Genomic DNA, 23,395 nt, shown 5'->3' on the forward strand with positions numbered 1-23,395 from the left:
ATTCCTGCAAAACCTTAAAAAAACACTCATGACTTCAGAATTGCTCCCCATTCAGAGGAAGGCTCTGTGGCTACTTTCAGACTTTTTCTGCAACAGAAGGTACCAATCTAAATGTCACCTTGTATCGAAATAAAGCCTTTCCCTGAGGAACCAGGACATTTATCAGGATCACCTTATCAGAGACGACTGACACAGTAGTAGCCCTGAATCTGTATTTTGAAACTGTCAGTAGCAGGACAAGACCAGCCTGTTGTTTTTAGTAAAAGCAGTAGTATTCACCAGTCTTCTATCAAGTACTGCACTTTGATATTCTGCACAAATACATCTGCCTATCTATAACTGTTTTAATTTCTAACGTTTATGATCAGACATAGCGGTATGACATCCACAGCAGAATATATTCAACTAGGAAGGTGATTAAATCATGTCTTCAGCAAGTCTCAATTACACTAAGGTGAGTTAAATCAGGCTATTTCACGGCCAGCTCAGATTTTGTGGGGTTTATCTCTTCAGTGCTATCATTATCTGTTATTCATTAACATGATTTTTTCTTCACCCTGCTTCTTTCCCTTCTCTTCCTTTGATGCCCTTGATCAGCGCGTGCAATGAACAGCTCGGTTCTGCGCGATCCTTCGTAATAGCACAAAAATGTAGCTCTCTGAAACCAGCTTTTGGCTACACTCGGACAACAAGGTCAGAGTTCACGAGGTGGATGGAGGAAGGCAGGACCGGTAAACGGGCGGGCGAACAGTGTGATCTCGTTAGTCTCGGTTCCCGAGACACCAGAGCGAAGGGAGAGCCGCGTCCGCCTCGTTAGCCCGGTGGTATCCCCATGATGCGCCAGCGGGCAGCACGCTGTCATTGCATCCAGCGATAGATGAGCCGGCAGCAAGCGACCGGACAGGCCGGGAGGCCAGAGAGCGGGCCCCCAGCGCCTGGTCGCCCCTGTCCGCCTGCACCAGCCGGGATATCCCAGGGCGAGGGGCTGCGAGGGAGTCGCACCTTTATTGTCCTCTGCCAGAGGCACAGCGACAAACCCATCAACAGCTCCTGCCCCATTCCGGGAAGGAAGCAGCCGCTGTTCCCGTTAGAAACGGAGGCTATCTCCATCCCGAGCTATAAACCAACCCTGGCAGGGCCGGCCGAGAAGTGCCTTGCTCTGAGAGGCCGCTCGGCCCCCACCGCCGGGATCTGACCATAGACCGAACCTCCGGCCCCCGACCGCCGCCCAACGACTGCCCCTGGGCCGCGGCGCTGGCCCCGCGGTCCTTCCGACCTCGCCCCGCCCCCGGCTGAGGTCACGCCCCGGAGGCGTGGCTTAGGCCCGCCGCGTACACCAAACTGGAGGGGGAGAAACTATGCGCATGCGTAATTCATGGTCCTCCGTTTTTCCCCGCCCCCGAACGGTTTCCAACGCAAAGTGCGGCTTAGTGCATGCGTTAGCTGCGCTCCGAGCGTCTGATTGGCTGTCCGGTACCTTCTGGCCACTAGCAGTGTCGGTTCCTTCGGAGGTGTGGTCGCTCTGCTTTCCAATGGGATTGGAGATTGTTGTCAGGTTGTGCTTGCGTCTTTCCTTCCTTTCCCAGGTGGTCTTCCGCCAAAGATGGCAGCTGCGGCGCGGCCGGGGCCGGGCGTGGAGGAGCTGGTGTTGCTGGAGAAGCTGCTGGGCCTGCCGAAAGGGAGCAAGTACGGCGTCCAGGGGGAGCGGAAGGTGAAGGGAGCGAGGAGGGGCTGGCAGCGGGCGGGCGTCCACCCTCCCACCCTCTTCCCCAGCGGTCTCTTACCTCGCCGCTTCCCCTCCCACCTCTTCGGCCCGGCCCCGCCAGATCATCACCTTCTCCGCCGTTGCGACGGTGGCTGAGACTCCGCCAAACTTCTTCTGTTTGTTGGGGGGGGGGGCGTGCCCTGTGCCGGCCTCAGCTGCCCATCCCGGCTCCGTCAGACTCTTCGCTTGAGCGGGGGTTTCATTTTGTCTCCCTGAGCCGCTTCCTTCATCACCCGCCCTAGGTTGTGGCTGTAGGGCTTCGCTACCTACTCGTAGGTTCTGGAAACTTCTTTCTTCCGCCTGTGGAAGGAATATTGCCTGTCGTTGGAGGGGTGTCGGCTTAAAATGTGCTTGTTCTTACACCGCTCCTCCCTGTGCTTTTCTTGTGCCATCGCAAGTTACATTTGTGCTGGCGTGGTTAAATTGCGTGGAAAAAAGATACGGTTTTAGTATTAAGAAGGTATCTGTAGTGAGGAGTTGTTGCTTTTAAATAATTTGCTCTTTTAAGTAGAAGTCTTGGCGTTTTGAAGTTTTTACAGAAACATTAAGTTCCGTAGTTTAAGAGGCATCTTAGGCCTGAAAAGTGTAATATGGGGCTGAGAGTGTTATGTATGTTTAAGGGCCTTTACATGGTGCTTTTGGAAAAAGATAATAGAAAAGAAGGTGTGTGGTTGCCTTGTGTTAGTTGGTTTGTAGGGGTTTTTCCCCTTGACTTTACTGCTTATGATTAAAGTCCTGAATATTTGTATATGCATTTTTCGGTTGCAAAAGCTTCCTTAATTATTTGACAACGTGAGGGGTGTTTTAATGCTGTTGCTGTAAAGCAGAAGTCTGAAAAAATAAAGTAACTAGATCGATCTGTATTTTTCCAGACTGCATGTTGAGAGAAAAAAAGTGAATAATTGTCAGAGTCTTGGCACAACTGCAAAATGAAAATCATGATATTAGCTTGTACTTTATGTTAATTAAATCCAAACATAGAGGCTCCTTTAGGTGGTCAGATACATTGAAAAAAGAAAGTATTGCATTTTAATCAGCTTCTTTTGTCTTTTGGTGTTGTAAATGACTGAATGGACTTTAGTCTGTTGCAGTTTCAATTCATTTAATTTCTAATTCTTAGCAGTTTAGTGTGTGCTGATGTCACTAACAAAGACATGGTTAAAGCTAGAGGTGTGTTGTGTTGTCCTCCCCTGATAATCAGTGAATTACTAACTTCTGTCAGAGCATTTGGGAATAGAATAGTAAATATGAATAAGCATTTTGGTAAGCCTTGCTGCTGTGATCTGCTCAGAGAGAAATTGGGTGCTGCTGACTTTACAATCCTAAGTTAGAGTCCTGAATTTGAAAGTAAGTTAAAAGGTCATTACATTTCTGACAGTGTTAGAATAAGCAATAGTGTTTCTTGCTAGTAGAGGCAGAATTTGATTAATTTGAGCTAAAAGTATCTTGGCTTATGCACGTTCAATGCTATTTTTTCTATAAAAAATGAAAATATACCACCCCAAAGGGTAAGAAGAGAATATACATGTGGTTTTAATGTTACAACCTTTAGTATCACTATTTCTGAATTCCAATATATTGCTTTCAAGATCCTTCTGAAGAGCAACAAAAAAAAAGTGTATTATTATTGCACTTTTTTTTTTTCTATTCTAGGTTCCTGTTCTTCAGACAAACAATGGACCTGGTCTGACAGGAATTATGACCATAGCTGCTTACTTAGTTAAACAGGCTAAGAAAGAGCAACTGCTTGGAAGTACTGCAGAAGAGAAAGCTGTTGTCCAGCAGTGGTTAGAATATAGAGTGACTCAAGTAGATGGAAGCTCTAGTAAAGAAGATACTAGGATAATTCTGAAGGTAAGGAGTATTAATTACCTTGCTACTGAATTTTGGAGTGAATGAAGAAAATTACAGTGCTGATGTGTGTGAACAACCAAGTAATAAAACTGAGCAAATGGTGAAAACTTGGCAGTATCTCTCAGTACTAGCTTTTATTCTGCTTGCTGCTTTTCACTTTTCTTGACAAAAATACCCCAACAATCTGAAACAAGAGGGAAAACAGCTTCAACTGTAAAGTATGGGAAGCAGAGCTCTAAGTGTTTTACGGCTGTAGTGCTGGAAACTACCCAGGGTGTTTCAGATAGTTTAGAGGTTTTTCAGCTGCCTAGTCTTGTATTTGCCATGTAAGATGGCGCTTTCCTACTATCTTCCTAAGCCTCAGTTAAAAACAAGTTGATACTGTATTTCAAGATAACACTGCTCTGACTGTTTTAAGAGCAATTCTTACTGATTTGGTAATTATGGAATACAGGCCATACTTTATGTTGCAGTACTTGATACTGATATCAAAAGGAGTTACTGGACAGAATTCCTGTGTTGGAAAGGGAAATCATAAAGGAACTTTGCAAAACTACCCTTCGCATAGGGCTGCCTTATATGGAGGGTTTAGTCTGCTGTAGTAAATGCTTCTTGTACTCTGAAGTTTACTTTCTCTTAAGCAGGTGGAAACATAAAAGAGGATCTCAAGGGTCACACTGTTATTTGAGCAAGAAATATATGGCAAGGAGTAGATAGCAAAAGTTACTCTATTTCCTCCTTACTTCTTGTAATAAGTATTTTTGAAGTTTTGTGGGAACAGAGCTTGAAAAGAAAATTTGATTTACGCTGTTAAGTCTTAAGGGCTGTGTTTAATAAGTGTATATGAAACTAGTAAAATTCAATCAGTTTTTTAAGTGTTTATTTTTTCTAATTTTAAAGGTGTATTTTAGATGGCAAGTATGCAATGCTCAGTGCTACTTTTGAGTCCAGGTTTAGAAATAGCTTTGTGACATGAGAGGTATTAGGAAGGTTGATTTTACATGAGGCTAGCAGAGTCTTAACGCTTCTGATTTCTGTTAGGTGTGGCAAGTCTGAGTCAACTAGAACTATTGCAGAAACCAAAGATAAACTGAAGCAGCATTCAAGAGTTAACATGCTGTGTTACTTAGTCAAGAAAGATCTTACATCTTAAAATTGTGCCAAGCAAAACCTTGTTAGTAATCTGTTGTCCTTTTCAAACTGACAGCCTCCTTGATCTTGAGGACTTTGAATGTCATGCCTGCCTTACAAGGATCAACTTGGTGAAAGCTTTAAAGAACCGTTTTTCTCGTTTACACCCAAGATAATCTGAGTTATCGATCTCATTGTAGCTATGTGATATCTTCCATCGGTTAAGCATCAGTTTGTTTATATCGCTTCTCTTTTTGTAACGTAACTGCTCTTATTTTCTACATGGAAATGCTATCAAAACCTTTACAGTCATGGTTACTATACAGATACCACCTGAAAACTGTCTACCCTTTGGGATTTCCGAAACTTGACTGAAGGAGGCATTGACTAATCAGGGTTTAATTTCAGGTTTACCTGTACTTTGAACAGGTGGTATGACTGGGTGGCCCTCAGAGGTTCCTGTTGTGTAATTAATGTTGTTTTAAAAAAACCTTTATGACAAGTATTACATAATTTCAGTCATTTTTTCAAACAAACTGGTGATGCCTTTTGTTCTTTCCCAAACTGTGAGAAGACCATATGAGAATAAATAACTTATTTACTTTTCTTGCTCTTTTATTATACAAAAAACTAAAGCAATTTTTCTGTCTTGTTATGACAAAATACATGTGCTCTGGATGGCTTAAGTGATGATACCTCCTTTGTCAGCACACACGTGAGTGTCTGCAGAACTGCATTTGGGTATTAAAACCAGATACAGTGATATGATGGTTTCATGTTGAAGCTGATATCTCTTTCCAGTTTTAGTCTTAGAAGCACTAGCAGTGTAGAAAAGACAATCTACTGAAACACAAATATGTAAATAAATCAAGTGTTTCCAAACAAAGCAAAATTTCCTTGCTGACAAATGGCGTCACTTGAGGGAGAATCTCTGCCTTTAAGTATTATCTGATAGGTATTACAATGTCAAAATTTTCCAGTGGATTTTTTTTTTCTTCTTTTAGCAGATGTTGAATAACCAGAATTTATTTTGACACAGGGCTGCTGTGGAATTGTTCCAGCACTAATAATTTCATAGTATAGCAATTAATTTTTTTTTTCTTTTAATTTGTTCTCTTGCTACCATGATTAATCAGAAAAAGAGGCAGCCTACCATTAAAGTATACTATGCCAAGAGGGAGTACGGGTGAAAAAAAAATTAAAAACTAAAATAGGAAGGGAAGTCTGAGGTTGTAGTTTTACAACGTGTCTGGAATACACAATGGCAGTCTTGGGACAGCTGCAGGCTAGAGCCACAATTTATAATAAGCTGCCAAAAACAGTTCAGTTACTTCTGCTATAAACTTTAGGCTGTCTCTGTTTAACCCTTAATTGAGGTGATGTGGTTCTGAAAAAATGTCAGTAACTGGTTTAATGTTTGCTAATTTGATTAGGAAGGGGTTTCTGTTGGCCTTAGGAAAATAGGTTCTTAAGTTGTCCTTGCTGGTGTGTTGACTCTTACTTGGCATGAAAGCAATCATGAAGTAGCCAGACCATCTCAGCCAGGTTTTTTTTTATTTTCATTCAGAGCAAATGCCATGCTGTTCAAAGTGGCCAATGAAAGTGTTCTTGGAGTTTGGTTTTTGGTTTATGCTCCTGTACTGAGCAAAATAAACAGGAGTAGTACCTCTGGGCTGTTCTTCAGCACATATGCAGGAATGATGGTTGTTAATAGTGGTGATAGCATAATACCTAATGCATTATATTAACTTTGCTGTCCACAGGATCAGAGGGTATTTTCCTTTGCTTCTTTGATATTTGTTTAATGGTAAATGAAGCTTCATAGGAAAAAAATGGAAAATTACGGAGTAGTTGTACCTGATAACTAGCAGTCTTGCTACTCTTCCAGGAAGGAACTGAATGTTTGTGAGACACTTGTGCCATCAAATGTCCACTTAGGTGTTAATTAATTCAATTTAAGAGATTTGAATGTCTGCCTTGACAGTTTTAGGTATTTGAAACTTGAGAGTTCTTCCCCCCTACTGCATTTTCAGGGGCATATGCTAAATAACTGTGAGCTTGCTATAGAAATCTCTAGATTCTGAAGAATAATTATAGCAGAGAATTTTTGTGTTCTGCTTTCAGTGTCTTAATCAAAAAATGCTCCATGATTTCAACTGGTTTTGTCCTAATTTCCTGTGCTGTCTGGCTATAAACATGAAATCCAATTAGAAATCTGAATAAGAGAGTTTCAATTCTTATTTAATGTCCTTGTTTGAAAAATTACTATTTCCACAAATACATAAGCAGGTTAATCCATACTCTGCCCATGCCATTAATCAGTTCTTGTACACTGTTTTTTGACAGACTTCTAAATGGGATGCCTACCAACTTTGGCAAGCTTGTTCAGCAAGTGCTTTTGTGTTCACTTCTCTCCCTTTTCTGTTAGCACCAGGATATTTTTGTGCACTTGCAGGTGTAAAAGATTCTATTTTGATTACTTGAGTAATGTATCTTGAGTATCTTCTGTCTCTTACAGGAAACTCAGTATATTGAATATAATACTCTTCCAGACCAGGTTTAGCTCATAGTTTGCCAGTTGGAGAAGTCTTGCGTGAGAATAAAAAATATGCCTATGCCCCAGCAGTGCAGTTCTACTTTTCTTGGGTATGGCTGCAGAATCCTTTCTTGAGTTCTGCATTGTCAGAGGCTTTCCTGACACATTTGAGAATGCTCAGCTCTTTGTTTTTGCATGATGAGATATAAAGGCATTTAGGGTATAAATGACCTTGAGAATACTGCTGATTGCAAGGATGTGCTTCTGTGCACACACAGTATGTGCTGGACATACATATGCACACCAGTGGTGTGTTGTGGACAAAATACCCGAAACAGTATCAGTATGATTAGATCCATTGTCAGTTCTTGAGTCGTGTAAGAAGCAGCTGTTACGTATCTGAGCTATTGTCTTGACTTGTAGTGGTTGGAAGGGATTCAGTTGCCTTAATGGATGAATTTGGATTACAGATAATTAAATTGCATATTTAAAAGATAATAAGTGATGCTGTGGGGTAGCCAGAAGTGTGCCATGGGTGGGGTGTGTTGAGCTGTTGCTCCAGATATAGGCTATAAATTGGATTTTTTTCTTTTCCATAGAACAAGGAAATGGGAATCCATCAGCCCATAAATAATGCAACATCTCTTCTTCCTGTTACTTTTTTGCCCTTATACCCAAAAATGGAATTTGAATTGCTGTGGTGGTTCTGTGTATACTAGTGCATCAGACTGCAGTTATGCCTTAAATACCTGTTTGAAATTTGACAAGGGGCTTTCTGAGGGGCTGCAACAATAAGTTCATACAGTTCCAAGCAATTTCCAAGTCTATTTCAGTGATTTAATATTGGGATTGTATATATGTAATCAGTTTAAGTAGTGATGCTCAGTACATGAAAGACAGTGGTACAAATGACAGACCTGAGTCTCCTGGATGTAATAGAAACTCATATGCAGTTTTGTATTCATGTTTTCATTAATCTTTCCAGGACAGCAACACTAGTTCAATTTAATACCGTGGTCACTTATGAAAGCTTGACTTTAACACAGAATTCTTACACAGTTGGCTATCAGCCAATAATATAATCATCTATGGGAAGCAAACCCATGAGGCAAGATTAACTAGATGTGCCTAGTGCACATGAAAAAATTGTGCATTTCTGAATTAGTTTGACTTACAGGATGAAACTGTAGTATCTGTCTCTGTTTTATGGAAGGAAAGCACATGTTCAAGAAAAGAATTGAAAACTAATACTGATTTATCCAAGACTAAGCCATTTTTGCCAAATTCCATTTGTTCAGTTAACTGACTTCGTAAAATTTCATGAACCAGAATAAATAATTGTTCACACTGTAATGGTTTATTTTGACTTTAAAGTTCTAGGATTTTTTTTTTTTAATTGTTGAGTATTCTGTGTATACATGCACAGTATAAAATTTTGAGCAGGGAAATATATGTGTTGATTGTGCCCTCATGAATGAGGAGCTTTTTACTTTATGAAATCCTGAGTCTGTAGCTTGGACTAAGAAGAAAGAGGGGAGGGAGGATATAATTTCAGTGGCCTTACTTCTCACTATATGTTAAATTTCTGGTTAGTCAAAGTGAAAAATACCAGTCAGAGATTCTGTGTCACAATAGATGATTTTACGATTTATTTTTTTCCTAGTAGACAGATCTCTAGGTATATTTGGGGGTTTTCTTTCCTGCAGACCTTTTCTTAACATTGCATTTGTCTTTGTGATGTGTTATGAAATTCCACAGAATAGTAGTTACATGATTAAAGTAATCTGAGAGCTTACTAACATGAACAAAGCAGTAAACCAGTCTAAAGAAAAGAAGCTATATAGCCAGGGGCAGATGACCTTACAGAATTTTAACTATGCAGGGGTTAATATTTTTTCCCTGATTTGCTCTAATAAAAGAAATCAAAGCAGACACGAGGATGTTTAAATACTACAGAAGTACAGGAATTCTGTCATGAAGAGCTTATCAAAGAATAAGGTGGCATAATGGAATCAGACTTGTTAAAATCAAATGCAGGGTTAGATGTCTTTGTCTCAGCAGTTTAGTTTTGTGTTTGGTTGGGTTTACATATGCACTGTAGGATATCTCTTATCAGTAAAATTATGGAACCACATAACTGCAATCTGCCAATGGCTAGATAAAATTTTTAAATTGTTCACTAATTATTAACCCCCTCCTCTTTGTCCTAGACTCTTTTGTTTAAAATAAAAGGTTGTCTTAAAATGGAATGTGCTGTAATTGAGACCAAAAAACTATTTCAGAGACATTTTGAAAAATATTAGTTATATTTGAGTTTCTTACCTCTGTTTCTGGGGCAGGGGAGGGGTGGCTTAAGGAGATTGCTGAGGAAACAGGAGGGCATTTACTACATTATTTTTCAATGAGCAGAGGAATACTATCAGGGAGAGCTTCCAGATTACAAAAACTAAAGCTTGCTTATGCTAGGATCAGGGTTAATGTAGGTAACTTTGCTGCTGTGTTTCTTTCTTCAAAGTGAAGTAGGGGCAGAAAGGTGCATAAATTGAATCAGAAGTAAGTAAGATGTGGAGGAGGGAGGGCAAGGTTATGTGTGACTGCCTGTATTACCAGAAGTGATGATGCACTTGAAAAAGAATAAGTGTGTCAGCCTCCTGTTTTGCAGCAAAGAATGACTGCATACAAAAAGATGTGAAAAAGGGTCTTTCAGTACTACAAATTTGAAATAATTTCTTGCTGAACCTAAATGGAAGCCTTCTGCTATCCACCCTTAGCCTCTGATACAGAATAGTTGAGAGATGATCTTAAAATGCTGAAGCAGTGTTCTCTTTGAAGGGACTTGGACAACAACTGAATTGACAGTATCAGTCAATAAGAGTTGCTAGCAGTGATTTCAGTGTTAATAAAAGCAGGTGTCAAATGATACCAAGAGATGGGTAGCAGTTCCAGACTGCTGACCAGCTGCATTGAGTCCTGGAGGACAGGAGAAGCTGCTACTGGAAGAGCAATGCACTCTCCTTTGATTGTAGAACTGCATTTTCCACTTACCAAATGTTAAATGTTTTAACAGCAATGCTTCTGAGTCATATGTGCTAACAATAAAAAAGTCTTGGTTTTGGAGTTGCAGTAGTTTGGAGCCAGGAAGACAGACTTGAAAGTATTTGTGTGAAGTCAGATTGGAATATAAAATAAATTACACTTGTATTTACAAAAATTTTAGCGGATATAAGGGGAAGAATTATAAAAAACTATGTGCCAGCAGCAAACTGGCTAGTATTGAGTTTAGAGAGCAACATTTAAATTTTATTGAATCCTTGCTGTCAAAGAAGGATGATAGTTTATTATCTTGACACTTTTTTTCTCCTTTGCTGAATAGGGATAAATTAAAGCTGGCATTTATTTTATGTGCATGCTCTCCAGAGGAAGTTTTCTGTTATTTTCAACAATTGCCTTAATATTTTGTCTTACGACGTCAATACTACAGCAGTACAATGGCTTTTTCATTTTCAGGATCTTAACATACACCTTGAAGATAAAGTCTACCTTGCAGGAAACATTTTTACCTTAGCAGACATTCTGATGTACTATGGATTGCATCATGTCATGGTAAGTGTTATTTGAATTATTTTTATATGTACAGCTGTCATAATTGTTTATCTAAAGGGCAGCTTATTGTTGTAGAAATTGACCTACTGAATTGCTTAGTGAAAATCACAGAATGAAAGTTCAGAGATTTCATACAAAAAAACTTCAAATAAAACTTGGGTTTAAGTTGTGGGTTTGTTTTTGTGGCATTTTGTTTGGCATTTATTTTTTTTTTCTTTTAGTTTTTTTACTTACTTTGATAATTAGCTATGGGTCTGTCAAAAAGAAATGTATTACCTGTAGTGTTCCAAATCCTTTAGTTATCTCTACATAACAGAGATAATACCTGTCCCTCTGACATGCATGTGTGTCTGAGAATCAGTGAATTCAATCAGCTGAGTGAATGGTTACGTTATACCATTAAAAATAGGACTCTGATTAAAGAGTGCAAGAACAATACACTTCAAAAGGCAGGCTGAGGCAGAGAAGGGGAGGGAAGATCAAGTAATGAAATACTACCAAAAATGAGAACTTAGACTGTTGAGGAGTAAGTTCAAATGAGAAAGTGTGAAGCAGAGGAGCAGGAAGGGAAGCTTCGTTTCAGAAGGTTTTTGAAAACATGTTAGAGTAAGTCGCCTAGAATTAATTCTGTTAAACCATATTTGCCTTGTAAAATATCTTCAGTAGTAGGATAGATGTGTTGACTAGAGTGTCAAAATGGGTTACCCTTCACATACGATACGTAGACAGAAAAACTGTGTAAGTACTTTCTAAAAATGACTGTATATGCTGTAGGAGAGTATGAGTTCAAATGATTTTTTTTTTTTTTTTTTTTTTTTTAAGAATTTAGGCAGAGGAAAATCAAGCATATTTTAAATTTAGAGTTTGCTCTAGAGTAGACCACCTAATCAAGAAGATAAGCTCCAAGTTACTGCTTTGGGAAATAGAACAGATGGTAGAAACAAATGACTTGGTGTTCCTGGGTGCCTGCAACCATCCAGACACTACTTGGGACAAGTTTATAGTTCAGCGTCTGTTTCTGAAATGTTTGACTTCATGAAAGATCATTTTCTGAATCGGAAGGGTGTAAAGGGCAAATAATGGGGTGGCTGTCCTAAATAAAGTGGAAAATCTAGAAGCTGCTAGCTAGGAATTGCATGTATTTTGAAGGTTTCAGACTTGATTAATATAGGTTCCTAACTATAAACGTAAACACTTGAACTGTAGAATCTTGTGATTCTTTTTTTTTTTTTTTTTTTTTTTTTTTTTTTTTATTTTTCCTGTAGTGGGAGGAGAATACATCCAGAGGTGCAGCTCTGCCCTAAGCTCTGGGGGGGGAAGCTGCTCTATCTCTTAATGTGATGTGGTCTAGTGAAGCAGTTTGTCATACGCATCACTGTTTCAACTAAGCCTTGTGCAAAATATCAATAAATGCTTCCTCTAATCCTTGAAGAGAGAAGGTAGAAATGGGAGGCACGGAGAGGGAGATCCGCAGTTCTTGCTGTCCATCAAGCTGTTTAGAACATCGATCTGAAAATACTACTGCTAATGACCTTCAGGCTTAATCTCTTACCTTTTGATAGACTAGCAACTACATGCTAGCATGTGCATTAGTAACAAAATACCGTAAGTATTAGTGGCAGACCACTATTGTCCTCAATGAGCCAAGTATTATTCATATATTAAAAATCTTCTGGCATGACTTTAATTGGAAATGATTTTAAGACCCCTCAGTCCTTCTTCACCCACAGTTTCATTTTCCTTTTGTAGTGTTTCTGAGTATAGAGCATATGTCTTTGTATTACTTCCCTTCTCCCACCTTCATTAATGAAAGTCAGATTCACAGGTAGTGTTTCAGGCTTATTGCAGGCTTGAGTTTGAGTGTAGAAATACACTTGTAATAAACTGTATACATTGTTGTTCTGCATCATAATATAGGTCAAACACCCTAAAAGTGTAATGCTTGATACTAAGTTTTTTTTTAAATCAATGTGATCTGCATTGTCATATGTAATTCCATGTCTCCATGTATTTGATATAAATATTGTTGTCTTTGGACACTTTGATTACTTAAGTACATATGTGGATAAGAATAATGAACAATGAAGTTCTACTAGATTAAAGCATAGATTGCAGAGAAAACATGAATTTGGAAGCATTGCTTAAGGATAGCTCAAGCAATCAGTAAGCATTAAATTCCCCCTGTGGTAATGAACTTGTTTCCCTATGTTTTTATTCTTAAGTATTTTCAAACAGCACAAGTTCAGTTCTATTTAAGAGAAATAATCAATACAAAACTTTGTCAGAACCAGAGGTAGTCTGAAGTATGTATGTCTGACTTGGAAATTTCTTTAATAAGGCCTAGAAAATAAGTTATGGGTGAAATTCAGATCTGCAAATGGAAGATGCTTCAGTCAGAGTTTTGGGGTCAAATCAAGTACAAAACAAAGTTGTTCTCCTCAGATCAGAACTAATACTGAACTAAAATGAGAATGCACTAGGAGCTTGTTTTCCACTTATTTTTTCCATAATGAACATTTCCTGTAATAAACAGATTGCTGTGAATTTTTGTTAATATCCACTGATACACTGTTTTTAGTAATGAGGTAACCGGCTTTCCTTCTGAAAAAATTTTGCTAGAAATGGTACTTAAACTGAATACAAAACCAATTTTACTTTAAAGAGAAGACTTAATTTTAAGCATGTTCCTTCAACAACAGGAAATTAGTCAAAACTATGTGAAAAGTGCGTGTATTTCATGAAATAAACTGTTCAGCTGTTTGGGGTTGGGTTTTTTTTCCATCTTTCCCTCATATCTAAAGGCTAAATTTAAAAAGTGAGATTGTACCTTATCCTTTTCTTGATGCTGAAGAACTTGAGGTATAGGCAGGTATTTTTGGACTTTTCATGCACATTCAGGGTGTGGGAATTGGAATTTATGCCTCCATCCCCAGTGCAACTGAAAGCAAGTATAATTAAAGCATGTATATTTATAGCTCTTCTAGAAACTCTTCTAGTTGTGTTGTATGATGACCACTTTGGTTACCCTTTGTGAGCTTTGTGGTGGAAGAATAAAAGACTTTACTCTTTTTTTTTTTTTTCTTTTCCCCATGACATAAAAAAGCCTGTCAAATTGAGTGTCTGCTGCTTTGCTATTAAAATAATTGCTTTAATAGCAAATAATTATTTTAACAGCAGAACAGCAGCCTTTCTTAACTTGGGGGAATTATCTAATTTAATGAGGAAGAACAGAAAATACCCATCTAACAGTGTTGTAAAAAACGCCATGGAAGTGATCTCTAAACAATTAACCTAAGAGTTATGTTCCAAGTAAAAAGTAGAGCATGCCACAAAGAGCTTTTTAATATATTTCGCTGATGGACTACATTATGTAAATAAGTAAAAATATCTTGCTTGTTGTGCCTAGAGTACAGAAAGGGTTTTTGTTATTAGAGTAGCTGTGTGTTTTGCCCTTTGGATGTTTTTTCATTACACTAACAAAATGGAGCAAGACTAGTTTTCCAGACTTTATTTTTTATTTACATCAGGGAAATATGAAGATTGAGAATTGTCAGTATAAAATTATGGGAGGAAATACTGTACCTGCTGCAAAATCCAAAGTTTAGTTCAGTGTTTTCGTACCCAAGTGCTTACCCATTAAAGAGTTTGAAAAAAAGCACTGTAATTATAACTTTACATGTGCACAACTGACAGTTAAAGCTGACGGTATTTTTATTACCTGCATATACTTAAATATTTTTCTTCGTTTTCAGTAATTTTAGATGGCCTTAGAATACACATGTTGCTCTTTTCATCCTCTATGTTAATTTATAAATGGTTCTACAACTTTATACCAAACACTAGCCTCCAACTACCATTATAACAAACTGAAGATGATGAAAGCATTTTCCCCTAAATGGTACTGCATGGAAGGTTTTGTCATGGATATCCTGCACTTGCAGAAGCTGAAGCAATTTGTGAAGCACTCAGTGTTGCATTTTAATAGCTTCATTCTTTTTGTAATGCATTTAAAAATTCTGAAGTTTTTCCTTTATCAGTGTCATTTTCTTCCACTGGGCTAATGCTGATTGACTCCTTTATGTTTGTAGCCCGGCAAAAAATAAAGTGCCTGTGTTTTAATTGATTTGTCTGTGCACTTCTGTTAGTCTATACAGCTGTAGGAATAGTGTTTACATTTCCATGCCAGCAGGAAGAAACTCAGATTTTCTCATGCTGCTTAACTGAGGTTCATGGCAGTTCAAAATTGCAGAAGTTGTTGAGGAAATACATGTGCAGTGCTATGCTTGTATTGTGGCAGGTGAGTTCTATAAGAACAGCTAGTTGGGTTTAGGAGCAGCTACAAGATACCTGATTTTTGGTTGTTGCTGCAGTTATTGTGCTCTTAACTTCCTGTTAATAGAGTTTTAATGGTATGTGGCATTGGTTTAGAATTCCTTCCTCCTGCAATTCCTTGAAATTATTCTTCCTCTGTAGTTTTCCCACAGCTCATCTTTTAGTATATATCTGTATTTTCTTTTTACTACTACGTACTTAAATCTTTACAGTTCTTAGCCAAGTGCTGGGCTGTTTGAAAGAGCAGTCAGGAAAAAGGGCAAATATTGCAGGCAGCTTTCCTTCAGGAAAGGGCTGGTGCAGCACCAGGTAAAATGTAACATGTGAGTTAGTTTTGAACGCCAGCTTTTCACTTAAACAGCTGAGTAAATGAATGTGTATAGCTCTTCCTGTGATTTAAAGTTTGTTGCAACATTTGTTTCCAGGTGTCCTGTGCCCAAGATGAAATTTGCAGTGTACCTGCATTATCCATGAAATCTGTTTTTTGTAGAACAAGGCATAAGGAATATGGCATCTGTTTAGCTTTTGAGAAGGGGATTAACCTTGATTAGCTCAGTCTAAATATTAGGCATGTCTAGCTATGATTTATCTGTTAAAACTGTCCTCTACAGGTGTGCCCTCTTTCATTGACTGCAGGTGTTGTCAAGAGGACTAGGTTAAGCTTGATGAGTAACTTAGCTAACTGAAAATGAAGTGAGGTGAATCCTGTGCTGCTTGGTTTAAGTATTGGTGACATGAGATAGGGCAGTTGATGTGAGGATCACATTTGTTCCTGATGCAGTTTTTGTAGTCTGTTTTGAGGACTACCCGATACGTAATTCAGTTGTAGTGGGTTAATGTGAGGAAACACATGATTGTCTAAATTGATAAGCTGACTTCGTAACAGAGGAATGAGGAGACCTAAAGTTGCTGATCAAGGAGTAGTAATGCAGGTGATAGAGGATAGGAATAGTTCTTCTGCAGCTGGCTTAATTCTGAAGTAATAAAAGACTTCAGTGAGGATGTTGGTGATGTGAACTTTGGTGGCTTTAAAAGGTATAGTTAGTATCTGTAATAGTACAAGACTTCATCTGAGCCAGTCCTCTAATAAAAAGTATAGGTAGGCTTGAAGCTTCTGATGAATTTTGGCTACATTTCCAGTTTCAAGGAGCTGTTGGAATACCTATATTGTAGTTGGAGGCTTCTTCCCGTCTGCTCTTGCAGCTGTTTAGATTCGGATTAAAGTAAACAAGTGCATATGCTGTTGACTTGACAGCACAACAGGACCTCAAACTGTAGGAGTAAGTGGTAGTACTTTTATAAGTTTATGAAGTATGAACAGGTTTCCAGTTTGGTTTACTGTAGTAATTTGGATCATTCCATTGCTGCCAATGTGGGCTAGCACGTCTGAACATTTGAGTGTTAAGCTATGCTGTTTCTTAGTAACTATTGTTTGACCACTGCTCAAAATAGAAAACAACTTCCAACTTTTCTATCCAGTCTGAAATTGCCTGAAAAAAAAAAACATATTGCTGTATTTATAACACACCCTGAAATACCAAGCGGTTTCTTTACTGATAAGACTGGTGACTAGATTAATATGACAGGCTAGTGCCTGTTGTGGAACTCTTCCCTGCACCCCCAATAATGTGTGCTAACCCCATAAATAGACAGATGCATTAAATTCAAGCATGCTAACACCCTTTTTAACCCATTATTATAATGCAAATATATATTCCACCCACCAGGTCTGTTCATTTGAGTAAATTAAAAGTAAATCCATGTTTTGGGTTGTGATTTTTCATATGTGAAGTTAAGATAGAATACTGCCGGACTGTAACAACTTTTTATGCAAGTTGGAATCAGCTATAAAACTGTCCACTTTTATTTTGCCTTACCACATGTTTGACACTAATGATGCAGTGCCTTGTTTTATTGATGCCTTGTGTTTCTTCCCCATGCAGGTGGATCTCACAGTGCAAGAAAAGGAGAAATACCTTAATGTGTCTCGTTGGTTCAACCACATTCAGCATTATCCAGGTGTCCGGCAGCATCTGTCTAATGTAGTCTTTATCAAAAACAGATTATACACTAATGCTCATTAAGGAAAATCTTAATGCTGTGTCAGAAATGTGTTTGGGAGTTTAGAAGTTATACTGTCCAAAACCACTAACTTGAAAATACTGGTTTGTAACCTTCTGTATGTGAAGCAAAACTGTTGATGCCTCAGATAGAATTGCATTGAATTGCTGTTGTTCATTCAAGAATTTGAACTTATTAAATTGTATCATGTATCTGATTAAATGCAACAAAGGTAGAAAGATGAAAATCGAGTTTTAAGTAACTATTTTTTGAAAATGAAAAGTTCTTTCAATTAAGTATTCGAGGGTAATAACATGGTCCTTATAGGAAAGAATTACTTATTTTCCTTCAATTATTCACTCCTTATGCTATTTATTGAATTTTATGTATGTCATGCTTTCTTTTCATTTTATTTTCCATGGATGTTTACAATAGTTTTGTAAAAGTTAAGAGCTATATTGTGTGCCAAGGATATGAAAAAGGGAACATGCAAATGTTACAAAGTATTTATGTGACTGAATAAATTATTTTAAAACTCTCTAGTCTTAATTTGGCCGCGAAACTTCCTAGTAGCTCTACAGTAAGGAATATTTTATTTCACCTGCTGCTTCATTTTGTGATATATGGACTTCTATTTTGATTCTAGAAGTGTTTTCTTTCAAACCGAGTAACAAAGGTTAGCATTTTCTTTCAAACTGAGTAACAAAGGTTAGCATTCTGTCAAGATTCCTGCTTCATATGCTGTTTCCACCCAAATGCAAATGCAAGTTTCAAGATGATAAAACCCAAACCACATAATAGGAGAAAACCAACCTCCCCCTCAGATTAAGGTGATAATGAGATCCTCTATCAAGTTTACTCTCAAGGTTAGATCAGCAGACATTTGGACAGTGCTAACATAATGCCCTAAGGATACACCTGAACTAGGTAATTACCTTCTGTGCAATTCATTTAACGTTTTCTTTTAAAATGCTGAAAGAAATATAAAGATAATTTGATATGTTAATTGTTAAACTTCCATTTTGGTTTCTACAACAGTATTCAACAAACAGCTTCTCAACTGTAGATTCTTTTGTCCTGTGCTCTGCTTTAGAAGCCTCACACCCAGTAAGGTGAATATAAAGGTACCTTGGACAGGTGTTTGAGCCTTAGGGAAAAAAATAGATACTAAAATCTATCCTAACACATAATAAGATAGAAGAAATTTGCATGAGTAAGCTTATCTTGCACAGTTCCAGGCTAATAGGGGTTTTCTGTATATACATAATTTCTTCAGAGGGTTTACAGGCACACTTCCAGGAACGTCGTATATTGTTAAAAATGAAAATACTCGTTTGGTTTGAAAATGTTCTTATTGTTTCCCAGAGGAATTAATTCTTAGCTTCTACTATATCTCCTATTAGTTACCTTTCTTCCTTGCTATTTAGAAGTAGGCCTTGTATACTTGATCTCGCTGAAATACTGAGATCTGTTCAAGAATTGTGGAGCGGGCTTTAGCACAAATGTACGTTAGAAACTTCATACTCCAGGCTTGTCACATTTGACTACCTGAGAGTTTCTGGTTTTTATTGTCAGTACTTGCACTCTTCATTTCCAATTTGTTACCTAGTAAAATGTATATAAGCAAGTTTGCTTCTGTTTCCCCATTTATGGTTGGGATAAAGTGATGATGAGACTTGGAAAAATGCGTTTTATGGAATTCTGCTGTGATTAACCATTTCCTGTTTCTGAAGGGTAGCATGAGTGGAAATCAGTGCATTTGGTTAGAGTTTGAGCTATTTCCATGTTCATCTTACAAACATTGGTCTTATATACGCTATTGTGAGTGAGAATGATTGAAGCTTTGTAAAGCGTATATGCAAGCCTTCATCCATGGAAACAAGCAGCTTATGTTACAGCTAAGAACACTGAAATGGAACCAGAGCTAAAAATACTGCTGAAAACAATACTGTCATTTGCTCAGGCAAGTTTTGTAGGGATGCTGCTATGAAGTGTCTTTTTTTTAATCCCAAACAGCCGCTGTTTCCAAGTGTTAGGATTTCTCAAGGTGGCTGCATGCTACTGTATCAGTATCCCCTAGCCTCTTGTGCCAGTTTTATTTTCTCTGGTGTAGAATGTAAGTGTTTCTTATTGCTGAAATGTTTAAAAAAAAAAAAAAAAACAGCTAACAGATGAAATGTTTAGAAGTGGATTAGTAAAATTTAACTCTGTGCTATCCAAAAAGGCATTTGGTCATTATCATATGCTAGTTTGAGCATTTCTGTTTTCCTCCCCTGCATGAAGAACCTCTGGGAGGTAGAGGGCTAAAAGCAAAGAATGATGAAGTGAGATTTTTGTCTTTAGAGAGATGACTGAGAAAAACAAATACTACTGATTTCCTCCCCTCTCCCCTTTTCTGTATAATGCCTTTTGATCATCAAGGACAACTAAATCTGTACAAACACTTCTGAAAAATCACAAAAGGTAGCTTGGTCTGTGGAATTGTATGAGGTACATTTTTTACGATGATGCTTCTCAGTATTTACAGATGAGGTGTGTGTGTAATCTTTCAAACTTGGCATCAACAGTTTGTATAAAGAGTGCACATGGGTAAATGTTCTGCTGATTTTAAAGCTACTAACACTTGTCTATGTGTAATATTTTACACTTTCACTGAGCATTAGTAGGAGTGACTTTTCTCCCTTGCAACCTTCTTTCTCAAAATTTCAGTTGCTGAAGGGCGCAGTAAATATTGTGATGTTGTTTTACTTTTGTTGCTTTGCAGTTAGATGATGATGATGACCACAGTGATGTGTGGAATTTATTTTCACAGTATTTCATGAACAGTGGCACTCTCATTTGTTAATGTATCTCATCATTGCAGTATTATTATTTTGCATAATTGTTCTATAATTTATTCAAGGGGCCTGACATGTTATGGTCTTTTAAGTATGTGCCTCTGGGACTTGAGGTTGTTGCCATATGGTGAGATAGTGCTGCATGACAACCTTTCAGCAACTGAAGAATTCAGCAGTAAAATAAATATGATAATTGTAAGTGTTCAGTGAAAACTTACACTTACCACTTGTCTTTTTCCCTTTGATGCCAAGATGGCAGCTGCTTGCAGAAAAGCCAGGCCGAAATAGGTATCTGATATGTTAGAAATGTGCTGATGATTTTTAATTGTCTTTGTATGTATGACTGTTTTCAAGTGAGAGTTCAGAAGTCTCATGGGGCAGTTCTTTCACTGAGACTTATAACTGGGCAGCAGTGATTTAAACACAAATCCAGGTTTAATATAGGATTAAAGAAAAGTGAGTAGAAATGAGAAAATTGAGAAGATGTAATTTACACTGGACAGAAAAAAAAGATTGTTCAAGTTTAGACCTGGGTACTTAGAAAATCTGACTGGAACTGAAGCGAAGGCTTTTCAGCAGCAAACTTGTAAAGAGGTGTTTTTTTTTTTCTGTGATTAAATGTATAATGGGTAATACATTTGGGGGGGGGGACAGGGGACACTGAGTTCCTTTTGTCTTGTCAGTGATTTACCTATCAGATTGACATCCCAGTTTTCTACACAGAAAACAAGTCAGGAGATACCACCTCAGGTTAACAATTGATAAAGTCCGGTCAGGCACAGTCTGTTACCTTTCTTCATTGCCCAGCCACAGTAGGGACTTCCTTTCAAAAGGGTTACTCCTATGGGATTACCAGAGATTGAAGTCTCCTAGCTAGCACTTTAGCTGTTAGCATGTAAGAGGTGATACTTTCACATCCTTTTAATCTTGTTTTTTGATATTGTAATCCTTCTTTATAGCCTACCCTACCCTCTTCAAAATGTTTTAAAACGGAAGTAGCCTTTCTCCAAGGAATTTCTTGCTACTGTCTGAATCTTTGGAAATACACAGGCCTAGAAATGGGGAACTTACTTTTTTTATGGTACATCTTAAACTTCCCAGGAGGTGGTGTAGTTCATTTGGGTATCTTGATAGAATAATTATTCAGCTTTGCTTTCTTTCTCTCTCACATGCATGTACACCCATTTATTTAAAGTATAACTCATGCAAGAGTAATCTAGACTCTTCAGTATGGGTGTGGATCCTGGGTTATTAGCAGGGAGCTGAGACACTAAGATTTAAGATGCACACAAGAACTTTGCAATTCAAGTAAGACACATATTAACTATTTTATATGAAAATGCAGCTTAGAAGTGTTAACGTGGTTTTTTTGTCTGAAATACACTCAAGTGACATCACAGATGAAAATAGCTATAGAGCTTGGGCATCTTTATTCTCCTCTTGGTTAAAAAGCCATGATAAGAACTCTGCTCCCTAGTGCTGTGGATTTGGAAGAAGTAAGGACAAAGTGCTTCACAAGAGATTAGCTAAGAAAGATGAAAATAAATAGATGCAACTATAAAATCATTGTCAAGAAATCCAGTGAAAGCTCTTTTCAGAGGTCTAGCAAACCTAGACTCTAGTATGTGATATTTTTTTATATATTTTTTTTTCCTTTTCACTTTCAATCCTATCATTTCTCTCAATCTTTGGTGTGTTTCATGGTCTTTAACTTCAAAGTGTAATTGTAATGATGCAGCTGCTTAATGGATTAATATGTTTAATATTTTCCCCCTAAGAGCAGAATTTCTTCTTTGCATCTATAATTGGATCGCGCTGCTGCTGTCCCTAATGGCTATGCTAGGTTTCACAGTCACCATACACCTGAGCACATGCTTACTCACTTGGTAATGTTAATTTTTGTTCTAGATTTATCAAAATTGAATTGTGCTCCACACTTCTTTCATGCGTTATTGCAAAAGATGAGTGAGGGGAGATGCCATCGTGCACCTCTGCTGCACAAGCTTTCAGATTCAGGCTGGGTCTTTGCATCCCACCTCTACATGTCTTGAGTACTAGATTTATGGTACTTCAGAACCCAGCTCTAGGGAGATATGTAAAGATACCAGAGATTTGGAGGGGAGGGGGGACAGATTTTATAGTAAAGTTACTTGTTGCTGCTCTGTGCACATTGCTGCAGGCGTGGCCTTTATTTTCGGTGCTGGTAGTGATTGTAGCCACTGCGGCTGCTGCAGAACATGGCACATCCCAACTCTCACTCTGCAGGCAGGCGGGAGGTGAGCAATTTTTTATCATTGCTGCATCTGAAGGATTCCCCTTTCCCCTCCCACACTACCTTGGCCCCTTTAGGAAGGTTTTCATCTATTAAACTTTCCCTTCTGTGTTGGAAGAACTAAATCTTTTTCAGCATTTCCAGGCTGGTGATCTAATTTGACAGCTCCTCGGTGATGTCTATTCCACTTCAAAGAGGCAGGTAGCCTCAGGCAAGCCAGCTGCATTGTGGATTCTGCAGATTTGGCTTGCTGTTCCTGCTGGGTGTCATCTGTCTTCTTAGTCTTGCGGTGGATAATTTTTGTCCTCCCTAGCATCATCTGCCTGAGCAGTTTCTGCCTGGCAGGCCTGTCCATCCAGGTTGAGCATCAAATACAATAGCCGCACAGCTAATCTGACAAGGCATTCCTCCAAACAGCGCACCCCCAGGCCTGCTTTGGCCAGCATCGGCATCGCGGCCTGCAAACTTCCACCCATCACGATCATGGTCTCAGTCTCCCATCATGGGTGCAGCCCATGGACTTATTCTGCTGGCGCAAAGTATGTCCCCCGCCTTGCCCTCTTAAGGGCCGTCGCTCCCATTCCTCCCATCTAGGCAGATGTCTGCCTCAACAGGTTTGAGCTTCCCTGCCTGTTGCCGGCATTTGACTCGGACACCGCCACTTGGATGAAACAATCCTTTAGTGGATTATCATTGCTAGACAGCCTGTGGGGGAAATGACAGGATTCGGCACATTCATCTGGAGATTCTGCAATTCGGAGTGCTGCTAACACTAATGGGAAGTGGCAGGGTGATCCCTGAAAGAGAAAGCGGGTTCCATTGCACGGCAAAAGTGACAGAGGTTGTTCAGCCTATCTTCCAAAAGAATACATGATGACTACATATGTTGATTTTCATGCTCCAAGCCAGAGCTATTTCCATATCTTTGTGACTTGATGGCTACTTCCTACAAACTGACAGGTTAGGGGCTCCACAAGTATTGTCTTTTTATAGCCATCCCCTCT

The 23,395-nt window shown here is 38.5% G+C and overlaps 1 protein-coding gene across 1 annotated transcript; it reads left to right on the top strand.

Annotated features, from left to right (window-relative positions):
- Positions 1–1,531: 1,531 nt before the first annotated feature.
- EEF1E1 (eukaryotic translation elongation factor 1 epsilon 1) lies at positions 1,532–17,820 on the top strand. Its single transcript, XM_065667390.1, has 4 exons — positions 1,532–1,711; positions 3,419–3,619; positions 10,794–10,889; positions 17,165–17,820. Exons 1-4 carry the CDS (start codon positions 1,604–1,606, stop codon positions 17,303–17,305), a joined length of 546 nt encoding a protein of 181 aa, XP_065523462.1. The 5' UTR covers positions 1,532–1,603; the 3' UTR covers positions 17,306–17,820.
- The last annotated feature ends 5,575 nt before the right edge of the window (positions 17,821–23,395 follow it).

Source organism: Lathamus discolor, chromosome 2 (genome assembly GCF_037157495.1).
Source record: "Lathamus discolor isolate bLatDis1 chromosome 2, bLatDis1.hap1, whole genome shotgun sequence".
In the NCBI taxonomy this organism is placed as follows: domain Eukaryota; kingdom Metazoa; phylum Chordata; class Aves; order Psittaciformes; family Psittacidae; genus Lathamus; species Lathamus discolor.